At 39.1% G+C, this 20,039-nt stretch overlaps 1 protein-coding gene across 1 annotated transcript; it reads right to left on the reverse strand.

The window, feature by feature from the left end:
* Positions 1-4,544: 4,544 nt before the first annotated feature.
* Positions 4,545-10,216, reverse strand: LOC137259724 (cholinesterase-like). Its single transcript, XM_067797324.1, has 4 exons — positions 9,808-10,216; positions 7,025-8,509; positions 6,369-6,532; positions 4,545-5,881 (listed from the first exon to the last, which is right to left on the reverse strand). Exons 2-4 carry the CDS (start codon positions 8,506-8,508, stop codon positions 5,844-5,846), a joined length of 1,686 nt encoding a protein of 561 aa, XP_067653425.1. The 5' UTR covers position 8,509; positions 9,808-10,216; the 3' UTR covers positions 4,545-5,843.
* Positions 10,217-20,039: the final 9,823 nt, after the last annotated feature.

The raw sequence follows: 20,039 nt of genomic DNA on the forward strand, positions 1-20,039 counted from the left end.
CAGGATAGAAAATGGAGTTCAACTTTCATCGAGTTTATAAAATCAAGGCTGCTTACTATATACTGCTGACCAAAAGGATTTTGCATGAATGTAACGCTAACGCATGCCCATCAATAAAATACATATTTTACTACCAGTGAAAAGTACTTTTGATTTTGTAAGTCGGTGAAAACAAACTTAAATAGGATTCATCCTCAGACAGGGCGCCGTCATTCTTGAAAATCGTGAAGTCACGGACTAAAATCCATTTGAAGTAATGAGATAATGGTTTGTTTTCATCAAGTTAGAAAATAAACACTACCTCCTACTAGTAGTTAAATAAATCAAGCCTATATAAATATGTATTTGAATCATAACCAAAAGGGGTTTGCATGACACAACCTGCAACATAACATAGGCGAGGTCGGGGTCGATGTGAAAATACTGCGCGATAAATTTCTTCACTTGCTAAATGTATTTGGTTTGTAACGTTCACTCACCAGTATGTAGACACCTGTCAATATACGTCTTTATACTTGGTCTCATAATCCTAATTACTTAATAATCATACTTGTATGCATTTTGAAACTTCATAAAAAGAATCGATCTGCGAGAGTATAACAGGAACGTAATATTTTTTTATTTTATAGTTTGCCTATATTTGAATCATAATTCACACGCACGCCCTAGTGTATGTCGTCTGTATCATTACACTTCACGACGAAAACAATGATTCTGTTAAAAGCTACGACAACGTGATAAAAAGAAAATGAAGATATTAAAATAAAAGTTATAGGAGCAATGTCAGGCTATTAGCTTGTTCGAGGAATGTATCCATCAATATCCACAAAAAACAAGTGATATATAATTCATCTGCAGATTTACCAAGTGATGTGTCATTTAACAATCTAATATACGAAAACCTGATGTATCGTTTCAGGTTTTTCATATTGCTGTATAGTCTCATTGGTCACTCAAAATAGCACACCTGGCAACTAGTTGCATAATGTGGGCCATTCTTTTAAAGCGGTTAATCCTTTGAAAGAGTAGTGTTGTTCTTACTTAGACACAGACACGACAGAGTGTATTCAGTATAGATTAGTAAATGTACATACATAAACACTATCTTTTGACAAATTCCCCTTTTAAATCCCCACAAAACTAATTACTCAATCAGGGTGTTATCAGTTAATCCTTTGATCGATCCAGACACAAGAAATGCAAAAAAGGGTGTTGTTTTTACATAGACACAGACACGACAGAGTGTATTCAGTATAGATTAGTAAATGTACATACATTATCAGTACCTATTGCCCAATCCCCATTTAAATCCGCATAAAAGTAATTAATCAATCAGCGTGTTATCATTTAATCCTTTGATCGATCCTGACACTAGAAATGCCAAATGGGGACCTTTGTCTACCACTAATTATAGCTGTTATAAATTCATTAACTGAGCATCAAGTGAATGATGACAAATAACGTGTAAGGTTATACCACCTAACACGGATTACAACCTAGCGACACCAAGTGATTTTGACAGAATCGTCTATGAAAACAAGGGTTGTAACTCGGAAACTAGGCAAAGCAGGAGACAAAACTAAATGATAGTAGATTGTGAGAACATTTAAGGATTGACTGCGTATTTCTTTCGTTGCATTGAAGTATGAAACTAAAAACCAATGTGCAAACTGTATGAATTCGCGTAGCAACAAATACTATACCCTTTCAACAATATTTTCTTTGAAAATAATCAAATTCATCGAAACAGATATCTTTGTTACCACCGATTAACATTTTCGGTGTAAGAATTCCTTAATGGCGTGACATGACTCAGGTGACTCATTTACATAAAATGATACGCCTACCAAACCATTAGCCAATCAGCATAGAGCACCTCCAAACAGCTGTCAATCAACCAAGCTAACATCGGTCGGCGAATCAGAGTGGAACAACTCAACGTGACACGTCGCGGTATCGGTAAAGTTTCAAGTTCAAACGTTTGAATTACTACCTGCGAACTGAAAGGGACAGTTTGAAAAGTGAGAATTGGAAATGAAGCCCGATGATATGAAGTTAGTGGAACTGAGATTGTAGTATTTGCTCAGGTAGACAGAGGGTGTGATGTGACTGGGATTGCGATGCCATGAACTGATGTTCCAACGTGCGCATGCTCTTGTCGAGGCGTTGCAACGTTATTAAGGTTCACGGATAATTTTGAGTTGTTTGTTTATGTTAACCGCAATGTATCACTTCAATGTTTACTCAAAGTTCATTAAGGTACAAGGGAATTCCCTCGCTGCGTAAGGGTCCGAAAGTAGTCCGGTGCGGTGGGCGTGGCTTATTTTTTTCAGATTCATTGGGAAATGAACTCAAAAGAAATGTTCCCAGTTAACCAATCAGATTGCCAGAATTTTAATGAACACAATAAAAATTTAATTATTTTTGGCATAACGATACTGTCTTTCATATAACAGGACTTGAAAGTAAATGTTTTATGATCTAAAGAGTAAGACATTGTCAGAAATCAATCAGAAATATCAAAATATTCTCTTCAAATCGCGTTCAGTGAAATATTTTTTGATGACATACAGTTGAGGGGGATATCAAGAACATTGAAAGGTACCAGCAGTAGTAGTATTTGCGCAAGCAGAAAGAGGATGTGATGTGACTGGGATTGCGATGCCATGAACTGATGTTCCAACGTGCGCATGCTCTTGTCGAGGCGTTGCAACGTTGTTAACGTTCTCGGATAATTTTGAGTTGTTTGTTTATGTTAATCACAATGCATCACTTCAATGTTTACCCAAAGTTCATTAAGGTACCCGAGTACAAGGGAATTCCCTCGCTGTGTAAAGGTATTCCCCGACATTCCTCAGGTCCGAAAGTAGTCCGGTTCGGTGGGCGTGGCTTATTTTTTTTCAGATTCATTGGGAAATGAACTCAAAAGAAATGTTCCAAGTTAACCAATCAGATTGCCAGAAGTTTAATGACCACAATAAAAATTTAATTATATAGCTTTCACATTTAACAACAGCTTTCGCGATTTCAGGTTTGTACAAACAGTGTACCCCCTCAAATGTAGATGAATTCTGCCTAGCCCCTCATATATATACCTACTATTACGTCACGGAGACAAGCTGCTCTGATTGGTTGATATTTCGTTTGCGATTGAGAATTGTGCTCTGTTGTCAAAAAGGTCGATTTAAGGTAATTAAAGACGGGGTTTCATTTATAACGATGTCAATGAGTGATTTGTGCATTCGCACCTCCTAGAGTATATGTCATCTTTAAAGGTCATATGCAACGTAAAACACAACTTTGCAGATTCTGATACCTTTCGGCATGCACTTACCGAAACAAATCATCAAAAATGCAAATTCAACCTATAAAGTTGAAAAAAAAATACGTTGAAAAAACCCCGCCAAATCGGAGTTCAAACGATTCACTAATTTTCCACCAGCGCTAGGGGAACAAGTGGTTTCATTAGCTGTGTTGCGTTCCGCACATCACGCATGCGCAGTGAATAGTTTCACGGACCTTGAAACAGTATGCATGCCCGAAGTATTGAGGTCGTGAGCAGTAGTCTCATTTTGTACAAGTCAATAATCTACTCGTTACGGTGTTAAGGTCAGAATGAACACTCTGCTTGCAATCTTCGATCAAAACTAACTGTCTCAAACATCAATACAGTGTTTCCTTTACTCTAGCAAACTCTACAAAAGTCTCATTGTCCTTTTTGTGAGCATTCCTGAACTTCTGACGTTAAACCTCAGGCACTAACTCATAAGCTTTCAAAAGGGTACTCTTGATATGATCATAGACTGAGCTTTGTTGTACTGACAAGGCTGAACAACCATCCTGAGCGACTTGAGATATTCAGCAAGCTATATAAAACGAAGAAGAATCTAAGGGTAGAGAAGGGTTTTCGAGCTTTTTCAGTGCAATTTCTCTGTCAACTTCCAATTTCCTCAATTCTAATTCCTTTCTATCTCTGTCTCTTTCCACCTTTCTTCCTATTTCCAACCTTTTCAGAAAAATCTTCCTGTTTTCTATTTTCCTCTTTTTGAATTTGTAACTGAATTTCAAGTTTCATTATTTCCAATTGATCTAAACCTACCTCTTGGACCATTTCCAAAACATCATGTTCGAAAACTCCCTCGTCAATATAGTGATGCAACACAATTTACAAACTCTGAAATTTCCTCATTGCAGGTTTGGCATCAAGTTTGAGGTGTGAAGAAATCTGCAACAAATCTGATTTGCGCAACTGACTGAATGTCTCAAAGTTATGGGACAATGCATACGTCTCAAAATCAAAGACAATTTTGCTGGTTTCACAGATAACGTGTTGCAAAATTTAAAAAGAACAAAACAAATGAAATAAATTTCACAAATGGTCTCAATGTCAAATGAATTCAATCCCCGACGATTCCCCAATTTTGTTGTGGATAAAACTTGCCGTGACACATGGTATAGGAAATCCTCTCAGAACCAGCAAAATGTAACACTGACAAGTCTAAAATTTTCAATTACTTTATATTGAGCAAACAAATGCAAGAATATAAAGATTCACAAGAGAGGTTTTATGTACAATGCAACTGAGTCAAATCTAAAGTGACGGGTCACAAATACAATGTCAACTCACCGAAGTCTTGGTTTGAGAGTGAGAAACATTTATGCTGAATGGAACACAGCGAGCGGTCAGGCAGCAGTTATGTACGTCAAGTGTTGACGAACTCAGGCAGTTTAATGTACTTCAGTTTGTGTGTCTGGTGTGTGTCAACACAACCAGCCTTTACATGCAAAGTCACTGATTCCTGAACATTCCAGCGAAGTGAACCTTCGCCATGTTTCACGTTCGAAACCACACAAACCAAAGGGAGGTACCTCTAAGGTGCTACCTTAAAGGTCTGGCGCTAAAATACCACTAGCACTGAACATTTATGAAACGAAATGTGACCCATAATATCTATCACGCAAAACTCTAAACATTGCGACCCAACAATAATTATCACTTAATCAATATTACAATTTATAGGAACACACTCTCGTAACATAAGAGAATCTCTGATTCGACAAGACACACTTCTCGTGTAACGTCTGTTGTCATCCAGGTTCATTCTATCCCATTCTTCCTGCAGCGCTTCGCCAAGTTAATTAACAGTGGGTGGTTGTTAACGGTAACGTAAGGGTAGTCTTAGGCTATCCTAGACAATCATGTTCGATGTCATGTGACGTAGGTTAATCGTAGGTATGTAGGTTTCGTCAGTGTATTAATCGTTTGTTCACTCACTCACTCACTCATTTATTTCCCTGTATATTTCAAAATGTACCCTACTGCTTGCAAGAAATCCATAAGACGTTTTTAGTACTAAATCCACGAGTTTTTGTTGACTGATTTTTTTCATTTTCTTTTCTTGTTTGGTTTAGTATTGCAATTTCAAATTTATGTGTTAAAAGAGATTCACCATCTTTGTGATTGCGAGCACCAGATTTGGATCCTTTGCCCTTAATCTTTTGAATTACGTTCCACACCTTGGACATGGGTGTATGGGAGTTGATTTGGGACACATATTTCCTCCATGACCTGCATTTAGTTTGCGTAAAGACACAACAGGCCCTGGCATGTGCCATTTTAACGGCATCGTATGGCATCCTTGAGAAGTATGTTTTGGGAGTGGTAGAGGTGATGGCTATGTACACAGATGCCTAGGTGTAAAAGATTTCACACAATCATACATAGTAACGTCCCTTATATCTGATAATGCTCATGTGTTCCCCAAGGTCCGATTATTATGGACGTTGACTAATGATAATTATATCTATGTCCTTCGGAGTGTGATTACTGTGATGCTGTCCTTTCATCCTTTTGTGCAGTACTCCCGTCTTTCCGGCGGATCTGAAAAGTATCAAATGCATTCATCATTTGTCTTGCTACAGTTCAGTGTAGCATCCATAACGGGCCCGTTTCATAAAGATCTCGTAAGTTTCCTAGTAGTATCCCTACCTCGTGATTAAGAGGATAGTTATAAATCAAAGTGAACGAATCTGGTGCTTCCTGTATTTTGTGCTGTCTATCATCAACACAAGTCAATCACTTTGCTATCGACAGCCACGCAGATTATCGATGAATCGATAGGTTTTTGTTTCTACCATCGATTAACTCCTATCGGGGACTCCACAATTGCAATCCATCGATAGTTAGATGTACGGTACTAGTGGGGCATGGACGTATCGACATGAACGTGTTGATATACATGTGTCATTGTAACCATTTGTCACGAATGTATTGATACGAACTGATGAGTACATGTGTATCAGTGTCTGTGTCCTGTTTTGTTATACATAAGTATCAAAATCACTGTTCCGATAGCGTGTAACGTTACCTTTAGAAATCATGGGTAGAATCCTGTTGATGAAGACACATTCGTGGTGGACTACCCCATGTCCTGCTGCTAATTTGCTGCCTACGTCAAGTGCCATGTAGGAGAGATGGGTGTTGTCAGAGGCTGGCCAGTTCATCTTGACGGGGACAGGAGTGTTCGGGTTCCTGTAAATAGAACAGGTCTATAATGCTTTGCTGGAATTGTTTGTCTGTTTGTTAGTTGTCTAACACTGCACTCAGCAATATTCCAGCTATGTGGTGGCAGTCTGTAAATAAGTGAGTCTGGTCCAGACAGTCCAGTGATTAATACCATGAACATTGATCTATGTTATGCGATATATACAATGACTTGTTTCAACCGTGTCAGCGTGCTTGACCAACCGATCCCATCAGTCGCCTGGTACGACAAGCAGGAGCTGAATCAATTCTAAACAGAATCCTCACGGCTTAGTCTGTTTGGTATAATGCTAACTGTAGAAGGTGAACATGGCTTCATGACACAAACATGCCATAATGGTTGACATGAATGGTGTCTGTAAATTGCACAGATGAGAACAATAGAGGTTGTTTCATCTTTTTTTGTGCTATGCTTTCAAAATGAAGAAGGTCCACAAATATGTTCATCATTCAAAGCCAAAAGTGCGATTACTGACTCACCCTGATTTAGCAAAGTTGGTCCAATACGTCATGATGGTCCTGCTGAGTTCCATCTCCTCTTCTGTACATCCCAGAGACTTGTCCAGAACCCAACCAAACACAAAGTCAAGCTCGTACCAGTGGGCTGCTCCTATCCACTGTGGATATGGGCTAACTGACAGTCGGTGATTAAAGCTGTACACGAAGGTAGGGTTGGCAGGAGAGTACAATCTGTCAAACTCAAGATGAGGACACTTCATTGCCTTGTCCGTACTCGCGCGAGTCATGACATCAAAATAGTCGTTTTCTTTCAGTGGGGCTTTCTGACTTTCATAAAAGAGACGAAGAGGTTCGTCAATTCCGTCCGGATTTCCAATGGCAAACCTAAGAAGACCTTCATATTCTTGGCGACTTAAAATCAACGTTTCCGGTAATGCAGATACGTTTCTCATCTGTTTCAATGTCATTGCAGAAAACAGTGTCATCTCGTTTTTAGTAAAGCCATGTAGTATATTGGTCTGCTTGACGGAACCACTGCGCAAAAGACGTTTTGGGTCATCAGGGAGGAAGTACCCATCCACAACAGGACGAAATGGGAATCCTTCATTAAACAAATGAAGCTGACGGTCAACCAATGTTTGTGCATCTGCTTTCTTCAAGCAGTCACATAGGACTGCATCAGTTGAAGATGGAGGACATTCAAGGAGATTGGCAAATGTTTTCAGTTTCTTTTTTGCTATGTTGGGAAAAATGTAAGCCGACGGACAATTGAGGGTCCCGCTCATTGTAATTGCTCTGTCAAACAGGTCACGAGACAATGGGGACGCCAGGTGATGACCCACGCTGACACCACCAGCACTTTCTCCAAATATGGTCACACGGGTTGGATCTCCACCAAAGTTGGCAATGTTGTCTTTCACCCACTGTAAGGCCAGTCGTTGGTCCATCAAGCCCATGTTTCCGGGGATGGTATCTGGTCCTAGGTAGCTGAACCCTAAAGGCCCCAGTCTGTAATTCATTGATACAACGATGACGTCATTCTCTGCCGCAAGGTATTTTCCTTCATACAGTGGCATTCTTGTAGATCCACTATAAAATGCTCCACCATAGATCCAAACCATGACGGCCAGATTGCCGTCGTTGTCTGATGGTGCCCACACTGTAAGATGAAGACAGTCTTCACTGTAATCGTCGGGTATCTGTTTGTGAGACTCAGCGGTGCCAAGAGGACCTTGATTTTGGAAGCAGGATGGGGTTGGATTTTGCGCGTCTCTTACTTTCGGTCCCCATGACTCTGAAGGCTGTGGGTATTTGAATCGGAGATCGCCTACGGGAGGCTTGGCATATGGAATTCCATAGAATACGTCAAGGGACTTGCCTAACACTGGCACTCGTTGTCCTAGAAGTGGGCCATTCAGAGTTGACACTTTCTGTGTTTTAACTGTAGGCAACACTAGCAACAGAGTCACGAGCGTAGCGAAAGCATGACTCATTCCTGTCCACATTCTGAAAGAACATAGAGATTTTAAAAATGATGTGTACAGTTAGACCTTTGATCCTTTTCAAATCATGCTCCTCGTTATTCACAGTTTCTTTACACGAGAATTGTGACAGTATTAACCAAGATAGTAGTGTTGCCTTTAGAATGCAGGTTACAAGTGTTAAAATTTCCACTTGAGACACCCTTTAATTGTTATTGAGTAACAGGGTGGTGGTGGAAAAGGAAACATACATAGACATGGAAAGTCAATTGATATGGTACAAAAGGCACCACAGAATGATAAGTCCTGTTTGCAAATTCCATGCCTGCCTCCAGCCTTTTGGAGCCTGCATGAGGCCTAAATGGTCTAAACTCTGACCAAGGAACTTTGGGTAGGCCTGGAGAACGAATCAGTGGGCAGTTAGATAGCAGACACTGATACGTATATGAGCACATGTATCTATTTGTGCTTTTTCTGAATTGACAGATGGCCCTAAGTAGGTGGCGGCACTTCGTGAGACCTTAGTACTTCCGATGACAAACACAGTTTCATATCTCTTCGACTGGTCTCATGATTGTCAGTGACAGCCGAGAATGGTTGCAGACTTGGTCCGGTCTAGTAAAGTCCTACTTGGTGGTCGAACAATTTGGAACCAGAGCTGGTTATTAAATATACGCTTGTCACTGGAAATCTGGTACCAAAATTAAGCTGGGTGCAGTCTCGCATATATCAAGTTGGCGCGCGCAAAGGGAGCCGAGAACCAGCTTAGTACCGGAAGTAGCACCTCGCGAGACTTACAGGCCCCATTAAAAGATGCTAGTCGTATCTGGTGTTGATGATTCGGAATCCTTTCTAATTGTTCCTGTTTAAAACGAAGTACATCACTTAACGTTGACACGAACTACAAGCAACGGGATATAACTCTAACTCACATACATTCCTAAAAGTGTGAAAACAAAACCTCTACCTACCAACCCCCACCCCCAATCTCCCAATACCCCCCCCCCCATCCCCCCACCCCCAACCCACCCCTCTATCCCTTGCAAGGTTTAAACGTTTTCGAATTCCATGCACAGCACGCGTAATACTATTGTTGGCGTTATAGTTATATTATGAAGTCATACGATTGTTAACATCAAATGTGGCTACCGTAGGAGGGGGCGAATATTTTTTTCAGTTGTCACCCTCCGGTGAGGGGTGACCTTAACCAATGAATTTAAAGTATTTTACAGGAGGTTAAGATAACAATGCTAGTCGTTACCTATGTTTCGGAAAATCATACAGGTCAATGTTATTTGATGGAATTTGTCCTCGCATACTCACCTTGTTTCTGACAGTTACTCTGTGGACAATGAAGTACGTGTGTAGACCCGCTGTTACAACAGTGATATGACCTGGGTGGTGTGACTAGCAGAATATCAGATACAGGTCAGTCCGGAACGATTTACAACGAGAGGGTCAATGCGTGCAGAAGCGAGAGAGTGAGCTACAGCATATTACATATAAGTTGTTTGCTTCTCCCGAGGGTAATACGGTCTCATGTACGCTTCTTTGTAGCAGTGTCATATGAACTGGTAGTCGAGGAATTCCTCAAGCTCCATATGTTTGTTGTGGTTTGATGAGTTAGTTCAACATGTCAATCTATCCCCACTACAAACACTATTGACTGCAGGGCCAAAGTCCCCCTGAGCCTACTGAGTCTACATGCTGTAATCAGGCCGACTGCCTGGCTGAATGACTTGCAGATTCTCCACCAGAGGGCGAGCTATATATATATATATATATATATATATATATATATATATATATATATAATTACGCTCAAAAACATGTTCATATTATCTCAGTTACCATTGATTTATGTTTGTTATTAAAGAAGAAAGGGAATGTTTTATTAAAACATCCTGGAAGATGGGCGGCATATATGGTGTAGTTGTGAATGCTGTTCTGTTGTTCGACATAAATATATGTGACACATTTTAGTGAAGCTCCTACGATAAACCACTTTATAAATATTTGCAATCTGCCAATGTTGATGTGAGTAATTTTCATATTAGCTAAATTATATATTTCATACATACACATATGCATGGGTGTGTGTTGTTGTTGTTGTTGTCTGGTCCAAACTATCCTATTTATGAATGGTACTTTTATATATGTAAATAAGCTAGCCTAGACCAGACAGCGACATGAGCATTTGACCCGATGACATGTGTCAGCCATCAGCGAGTCTTACCATCCGTTTCCGTTAGTCGCCTCTTACTACAAGCATTGGTTACTGAAGATCGGTTCTAACCACGATATTCACGGGTCTCATTCATGTGACGTGTGATGAATTGCATGACTGCTGTGGACCAGTGGCCTTTTACTGAAAAAATGTCCGTCTGTCTTTATAGTATTTTTATGATTACGTACCTAAAACCAAAAGATTTCCACCATCATCAGATCCAGAATTTAGTATGTCTACATCAACGGTATTTAAAAGCAGGGCACCCCGAGCATTACTTCTAAAGGAACTAAACGAATATCTGTTGGATCGCATTGTTGTGTAATTGTCTGTTCAATATCTTTAGTGAACTGAGTATCTTATGAACGACATATTGATGGGTTCCTATTCCTAACACATCTGGAATTTAGCCTTTTCTTAAAATAGTCACTGCAAGGCCTCTGCGATTTGCAGTTATTATTCTATTCACTCACAATAAGCTATGAACATCAGTTGTTGTAAATACGGGTAGAACAGTAAAGTAATAACAGTCAAGTGTTAAAAACAGCTCAAAGAGACATGTGTCTTTTTGCAATGAAGAAAAACGACACATAAAATAATCCATTATGAAAATTGGTCTTGCTGTCTAATAACTAACGTCACCTGGTCATGGATTCAGAGAAGAGAATGAGGTCACATTTCTCCCAAAGAGGATAAAACAAATAAGGACGCAGGGAGTGAATTACCTGATAAAAAATTAATGCTGGTCTTAGTTATCACGTTCACCACCAACATTTACTTGAGATTTCAATACATAGGCAATAACCAGTTGTAAACTTGTTCACTGCATCTTTTGTGCGCAGTCATCCTCTTGTGCAGTACTCCTGATTGTCTGGTGGGTGTGAAAAAACAGCAATGTGGATTGATCACTTCCCTGCCTGCAGTTCAAATTAATGCCCCCCAAAGACACAACTGAGGGATATAGCCTGATCACGCATATCGCAACAAACAAGCAGCATGAATGAGTAAGTGAGTGAGTATGGCTTTATGCCCCTTTTAGCAATATTCCAGCAATATCAATCCATTGAGTGTCGGAAACAGGCTTCACACATTGTACCCATGTGGGGAATGGAACCCGGTGGTTCTTTGTGTCTGAAGTCTCCCTTCCGCTATTCACGCCGAAGACGCGGGTTCGATTCCCCACATGGGTACAATGTGTGAAGCCCATTTCTGGTGGGCCCCGCTGTCATATTGCTGGAATATTGTTAAAAGCGGCATACAATCCCACTCACTCACTCACTCACCCAGTCCAATAATACTATCGTTCATTCAACCAATGAACCAACAATCATAATCTGTAAGAATTCTTGAATGTAATTGGCAGCACCGGAAGTCTTCCACATTACACATGTTCCTTAACTGATGTCAATAGATATGGCTGTCATACAAACTGACATGGTTGATGATGTTTCCAATTGTCATATCGGAATGACAAGTCTTAGTTCAAATCCACGAGATCACAGAGATACTAAAATGAATCTATGGTCCAATTACCCAAAGATATTTCATTTTAAGTGATTCTTTTCATTATGTGTTTTACAAATATTCCAATGATCATAACAGAAGGCGCAGTCTGAATATTTTGAATATGGATGAATGTGTTTACAGACAGACTTGACCCTGAACGCAAAATACAATCCATTCAACTATGTGCAACAGCAATGTGTTCCAAACCAAGACACCTCAGAGATGCGAAAATGAATCATGAGTCTCTATGGTTCAATTACCAAACGTATTGGTTTACATGTGGTTCTCTTCGGGTATTGTTGGTGGTTTTTAAAATAGTGAAGAAATCATGAAAAGAGGTACGGTGTGATACATTTGTATTTTGAACATGAATGAATATGTTTGAGGGGGACCTGACCTTGAACGCCAGAACCAAAATATGCGGCATCCATTGACATGTCAGTTTACTTGGGTAAGTGTAATCATATTCAACAAAACAAAAGAAATATCAAGGTCACTTCTGAAGCCATTCAACTATGTATGACAGCAATGTGTTCCTTAATGAATATCACCTTTAGAAATCATAGGTAGTATCTTGTTGATGAAGGCACATTCGTGGTTGACTGCCCCGTGCCCTGCTGATAGCTTGCTTCCCACTTCAAGGGCCAACATATATTTGAAATCCTGTGATATGTTTGGTATCATTTAAAACTAATGTGTATGTTTTTTGGACAAATTCAGAAAACACGGCAGGGTTCTACAAAACAGGGCTGCAGTCACAGGAGGCACTAGAAAAAAAGTTCAACTTTACAAGCTTGTAAATCTCTTGTAAAGTTGATGTTTACAAGACATTTACAATCTTGGAAAGATGATGTTTACAAGACATTTACAACTTGTAAAGATCCACAAGGGGAGATAACTGGTGGGTGATGGTAAAACGGTCCGCACGGCCTCAAATTCACACCTAATAAATCCCAAAGGCTAATTACAGTTTGACCCCTGGACATAATTAATGAGGTAATTGGGGCGTGAAATGAGAGTGGGACAGACCACTGTTCAGTGGAGAGTGGTCACTCTGTTACGGGTAGGATACTGATGCTCTTACCACAGTGTTCGGTGGAGTGAAGAAGCATGGGTGTTTCAGTTTTCATGAATAAATATGTCACATGCAAGATCTATTATGCATATCAACAGTAAGAACTCTAACAGAACAAAAAAATAATAAATTAGTAAGTATACAGTGTCATGGGGATTCTTGAGAAATGGAAAAATTGAAAGAAGTAGTGGTAAAATCCTTCCTAAATTTACGAAAGTTTACAAGCCTTGTAAACATCACCTTTACAATCGTTGTAAATGTTTGTAAATATGACATTTAAATTTTGTAAATTTTTGTAAATCACCATTTTTTTCTTGTGAGGCGTGTGGACTAGTAACTGTTTCTCAGGTTGACGGGCGAACACTTGGCCAGCTTACCGTCCCTGTATTACCATGGGCATCAGTGACAATTTCAGGATGACGAGGTCTTAATGAGAACGTGATATTCTCAAAATACTTTCAAACTGACAAGAAACGGACCTATACATAGACAATATAAGACCAAGTGTTTCAAAACTGTTCACCTGCGTGGACAGGCAGGCAGGCAGGCAGGCAGGCAGGCAGACAGGCAGGCAGGCAGGCAGGCAGGCAGGCAGGCAGGCAGGCAGGCAGGCAGGCAGGCAGGCAGGCAGGCAGGCAGTTTATTCAGTAAGGAGGCCACTGGCCCATAATACATGCAGCTAATAGTTTACACCTTTCACGTGCGCATGTTTTAAGATATGTATATAGCGCTCATTTGTTCCTACATTTTTATGATATTGTTGACGTGGTACAAAAACAAACCGATGTTATACATAACATCATAATGTTCATTTTGGAGCAGATGTACCATAGTGTGTACAGTATATGGTTCTTGTATATATTTAGCGTGAGTGAGTTGAGTTTTACGCCGCACTCAGCAATATTCCACCTATATGGAGGTGGTCTGTAAATAATCGAGTCTGGACCGGACAATCCAGTGACCAACAACATGAGCATCGATCTGCGCAATTGGGAACCGATGACATGTGTCAACCAAGTCAGCAAGCCTGACCACCCGATCCCGTTCGTCGCCTCTAACGACAAGCATAGTCGCCTTTTATGGCAAGCATGGGTTGCTGAAGGCCTATTCTACCCCAGGACCTTCACAGGTCTGTATATATATTTAGCAATGCATGTGGCTCTTAAATCTTTATAACAACAACACATAAATATGGCATGCCATTCATTTTCAATATAGTCCAACCCTTTTGATTTATAGTACATACAGAGTCTCTCTCTTCCATATCTACCAGTTTCTATTGCTATCTTAAAGTTGCTACATCTAAACCTTGATAAGGTTATCCTTAAATACACTGGAATGTCAGAACACAAATATTTTTCAACATTCAACAAAGAACAATAATGCTTGTGATAAAAACATTTCGGAAAATCCTTTATTGATGAGTACCAGGACTGTTATCGATTACCCTTTAATCTTTGTTTAAAAGGGAAATGAACATGCTAACATTTCTTGAAAAAACCAGACATAACCAAAGCCATACATGAGTAATATTTGTTTCACCATGCGGCCAGTTTCATCTAAAGATCTCAACATGATGTAACACTGACGAGGCAACCTATTTTCATATAACAGGTGTACAGGTACAATCATTGAATCAAAAATCCTAAATTAATCACAGCCGTCTACTAGTATGTTACTAATTTTTCTCTTACCCTCTGTTACTCTCCAGTTTCTAATATTGCCGATCAAACAAATAATTTTTCTCTGAAAACTGAATAATGATGATATTGCTTTATTAGCCTGGGATGATAAAAATAGTTGAGCTTTGCTCCACACAAACTTGGGTCTGAAAACAATACCCAGGTATCTATAAAAAGAGACAGATTCAATCTGCTGGCCCTTGTAAAACTATTTCTAGTATGGTCGTAGAGGACCGCCATTTCTAAAAACTATAACTGTAGTCTTCTTGAAATTAACTTGCATTCCAGTTTCATTGCAAAAGGTTTCTAAAACGTTAATCTTCTTTTGTAGAAGAAGACATGTGTCAGCGAGTGCTGAGATATCATCAGCAAACATAAGTGCACATAGGTTGTCCATGGTTTGTGTAATAAAAACACCTTTACCACCATCATTTAACATTTTCTTGTACAGGTCATTTATACAAATAATAAACAGTTGTGGACTTAGTATGCACCCCTGACGGGCACCCACATTACAGGTGAAGCATGATGACAGTCCACAGTTTGTTCTTTCAAAGCATGAAAGTTGAGGGTACATGGAGACAAAAATGTTGTAATATTTGCCGGTTACACCAACATCATGAAGGGATCTTAAAAGTACATCGTGTCTTATTTTATCGAAGGCCTTAGATAATTGTCTGTAAAGCAAAAATGTGATCAGTAGTTGAATTGTTGGCTCTGAAACCGGCCTGAGATTCACTAATTTTTTGTTTTAAATCCCCCATTTCTGTAGTCTTTTGTTCAAAATAGCAGTAAATATTTTACATACTGTATCAATAAGGGAAATATGTTTATAACTGTGTGTGTCTTGTTTGCTTCCAGATTAAATAATGGACAAATAATACTGTTACCCCAACCTTTTGGAAATATGTGATTCTGCAAGATATTGTTAAAGATATTTGTCAAGCATGGGACAATAATTTGGTTAGCAGTCTTCAAAAACTCACCAGGTATACCATCTGGCCCTGGAGCTTTGTTAGTGGGAAGATTTGAAAGGCTTAATAAAACTTCCTGTTCAGTGATTTGACTGTTGAGTAGTTGGGTGTTATAGTCTGTGTCATCAGTGGTGCAATGTGTAAAGACTAGCTTCATGTAGAGGGTTAACAGTGTCCAAACAGAGAAGTGTTGTAAAACCCACTGGTCATCTGTTATGGTTACAGGGATGAATGCTTTTCTATTTTGCTTAATTATTTTCCAAAACTGTTTTGGGTCATTTCTTGCAGATACTAACTCTTCTTTTTGCTTGCACAAATACTGTTCTTTCCTCTTAGGCAAAAATATTTTTAAATAGAGCTTTGCATTTCTTCTAAATGCTGATGTCAGTGTTCTTATCTTTGTGGGCTCTAAGAACTGAATATTTCTGATGTTTCAAAGTTTCAAGTTCATTGTCCACTACAGGGGTTGTGTTTTCATCCTTCGTGCAGGTATACCACCCTATGTTGTCTTAGTGTGATCAGCAGTCTTTTGAATTATGTCTGTAAGAAGTGATAGTGAAGTTTCCGTATTCTCATTTATTTATTTATTTATTTATTTATTTATTTATTTATTTATTTATTTATTTATTTATTTATCAAATCTGATAACGTGTCATGGGAAGTATGCAACATTGTTGTCAGATTTGTCAGAAAAATGTATCTTAACTCTGTAGGTATTTTACCCACTTGTTAATTTATTTTGTACTTACATATGGGATGGATGATGAAGGATTTGTAGAATAAACAGTTAGGGCCACGTTATCATAACTAATATCCAGAGAGCAACTAACTGGAAGGTGACGTGAGATGTCATAAGTGCCCACTCCAAAGTCTGTAATATGTGGGAAGAGAGATGATGATGCTACCATATAATCCACTACAGTGCAACCGGTATGTGGAATACAAGTAAATTCTCCAGCTGTGTCATTAAAGAGCCGACCGTTTAATGTATGAATGCCAAGTGGCCGGCATAATTCAACTAACTTGATACCATCGTTATTGTAGGCGTGTGTATCCTTAGATGACCAAATCATATCAAGCATGTCGCTACGGTAATCAGAAGAATCATGCATAAAATCCAAAGTATCATCTGAAATGCAGTCCAAAAAATCCTTGATACGAGCATTTACGAGCACAATATGTATTTATATGGATGTTCTGAAACGATGACATTGAGTCCTCACATACCACCATAGTCTGCTTGTATATCGGTGAGAAAGGTAAGCAAAAATGATAACAGTAATTATCATTTCCCCAGTCAAGGAGTGACGTTTCAAACAACAAGACAACGCAGTTCTCAAATTCGCTATACAATCTGCGGATGTAGCCAAAGTTCACCAGAAGTTTCTTAATTAGCACCGTAACTCTACCACTATATCGTCCAAGACAATGAACCTTCTGTCGTACACTGTTTATAACGTGATAATCTGATAAGAAGTCTTTAAAGTCATCTACATTGCGTACGAAAGATTCCAGAAAGCCAATAATGTCAAATGTTCCACAGAAAGTTTAAAGGTTATGTTTCCTTCACAGTGCTTATTTAAACCTTCAATATTCCACTAGAGTATACAACGTTTATCACGTAATCACTTACAGTGGAACCTTGGCCTCCGCTTCAGTCGTTTGAGCTTGGTGTGGTCTCCTTTGGTGGGGGTATACCTCCGGTTTGCGAGGTAAACAAGGATCCACGTGCGTTTATTGACACTGGGGTTCTTGCGGCGGTGTTGCTGCTTGAGGAAACTCACAGGGTTTACCAGCAATTTGAACAATATCCTGTTTCACACTATCATAGATAAACGTAGCACCATCTACAATAAGTTTATCAAATCTCATTTTCACACGAAGATTGACTTTTCATGCACGAATGAACCAAGGAGAAAGGGATCGTCAATCCCCTGCGCGTGAAATCCTCTGAAACACGGAGAACACTAAGATAATATTTCTCGAGATTTCATAAATACCTTGCTTTTATCATTTGAGAGCATAAACTTGGCAATGATTGGAGACTGCTTCTTTCGCGGATTCAGACGATGAGCCCTTTCAATAATTATACTGTTTACCTCCTCATTACACATGTTTCAACCATGAAAGAACGAACTTTATCTTCAGACTCGGACCAGGTCTCATCTTGTGACCCCTCCAGGTGAAATATTATGTTATTTCGTCTATTTCTTGATTCTATATCCCCGAGTTTATCTTCCAGGACTATTAGTCTGTCTTTCAACTCTCTATTTTCAGCCGAGTCAAGTTGCACGTGGAATTCAACGGCCATGTTGTCAACTTTTGAGGAGAGTGTCTTGAAATTTTTATTCATCTCACCTTTCATGTCTTTGACAGCTTCTGATACACCGTTTGTGTCCTTATCTGTAGGAAAATTCGCGCTGTGTTGGTATTACGTCGTGAATACTAGTAATGTGCTGTTCTGAAACTCTGTACAATATAGATGTGGCTTGATGTGTAGAGTATTTAACAATGACATTACGATGCATACTTTTGAATGTGTATCGTGATTAATGTAGTATTATAACGAATCTACGTACAATGTTTTTATTCTTGGAAAGCTGATTGATAACTATAAATGTTACCCATACTATAATCGAGTGATAATGTAGAAATCATCCTGTGACTGTCGTGTAACAAACTCCTTTTTTATCCAGGTGTTGTGGTGTGTGTGGTTTGGTATAGTCATACCTCTTGCGAAGCGAAATAATTCCCCGAACTCGCTATTTGATATATGTTTTGCTTTGATTTTAACGATCATAAATTAGGGCGTTCACTTCCTTTTGCCTACTGTATTATGTTGGCATTTTGTATGTAAATAGCACATAAAGATGCAATGATTAGTGACCAGCATATACGTGCCGTGCCAGAACAAACATCTGAGTATTTAACCTTTTACGTACCAATGACTATTAGCCGTTCAGTTGTTCTATGGACACGCTTCCTGGTCTTCCTTTTACACCGGCAATCAATAATACATTTTAAAAGATATGACACACTAATCAGAAAAACGTATTGGTGCTTTACCACCAAATATACACACCCTCATATTACCTCTGAAATGCACACACTGTCAGTATTTCCAACACGTTTGTTGATTGTAACAAGTGATGTATATTCGTATTCTTTTCTAAGTTTACTTCGGTTCGAGATATGAATGTATCCTTAAGTGGGGAAACATTCGTAAATTTGTAAATGTTCAAATGTTTTCATAGCTTAAAACTTGTGCATCCTTCTGGATATCAGTGTTTTTTATTAAACACTCTTTATATGCTCATGTTACCATGGTTATGCAAGCGGACAAGTTTCATTTAGATCACCACCTTAAAGGAGAATACTATACAATTGCAGTAATTTGCTGGGTGAAAGATAAAGTCACCAGAAACAGGTACTGCAATTTTTAATTTAAAAATTCTGGTTTATTATGCTTTAATCGAGAAAACAGTTTCCTTTCTTGCCAGCTGCGCACGTCTGCATCAGGTCGCTATTTGTCAGTTGCTTCAACCCATTGTCAGTTGCTTCAACCCATTGTCAGTTGTTTCAACCCATTGTCAGTTGCTTCAACCCATTGTCAGTTGCTTCAGCCCATTGTCAGTTGCTTCAGCCCATTGTCAGCTGCCTCAACCCATTGTCAGTTGTTTAGGCAAAGGTGTAACATCTGTAAAAATACTCGTGATTGAAACCTACCTAAAGATGCATTACCCACAGGTAATTTAACACGTTGTTGTTCTACTGACTCTCCCTGTATGTATGTATGTATGTATGTATGTATGTATGTATGTATGTATGTATGTATGTATGTATGTATGTATGTATGTATGTATGTATGTATGTATGTATGTATGTATGTATGTATGTATGTATGTATGTATGTGATTGTCCTCTATCCATGCAGAGTGAAACTATTTCCATGGGGATTGGTCTCTTCGCGTGTCCTACACTGGACTTCACTACTACAGCTGAAGACGCCAATGACACATATCCCTCGGCAACATCTCCAACTACAACATGCTGTTTGAGTGGCATCACAGAAGCTGAGGATAGAACACACA

The sequence above is a fragment of the Haliotis asinina genome, chromosome 13, assembly GCF_037392515.1.
Source record: "Haliotis asinina isolate JCU_RB_2024 chromosome 13, JCU_Hal_asi_v2, whole genome shotgun sequence".
In the NCBI taxonomy this organism is placed as follows: domain Eukaryota; kingdom Metazoa; phylum Mollusca; class Gastropoda; order Lepetellida; family Haliotidae; genus Haliotis; species Haliotis asinina.

Bases quoted from the DNA above. Each gene is read 5' to 3' on its own strand.
- LOC137259724 (XM_067797324.1), bottom strand. From the start codon at position 8,508: ATGTGGACAGGAATGAGTCATGCTTTCGCTACGCTCGTGACTCTGTTG. The intron at 6,533-7,024 runs GTGAGTCAGTAA...TTCTATTTACAG, and splicing joins ACCAACTTTGCTAAATCAGG to GAACCCGAACACTCCTGTCC. The intron at 5,882-6,368 runs GTAACGTTACAC...GATACTTTTCAG, and splicing joins TCTACCCATGATTTCTAAAG to ATCCGCCGGAAAGACGGGAG.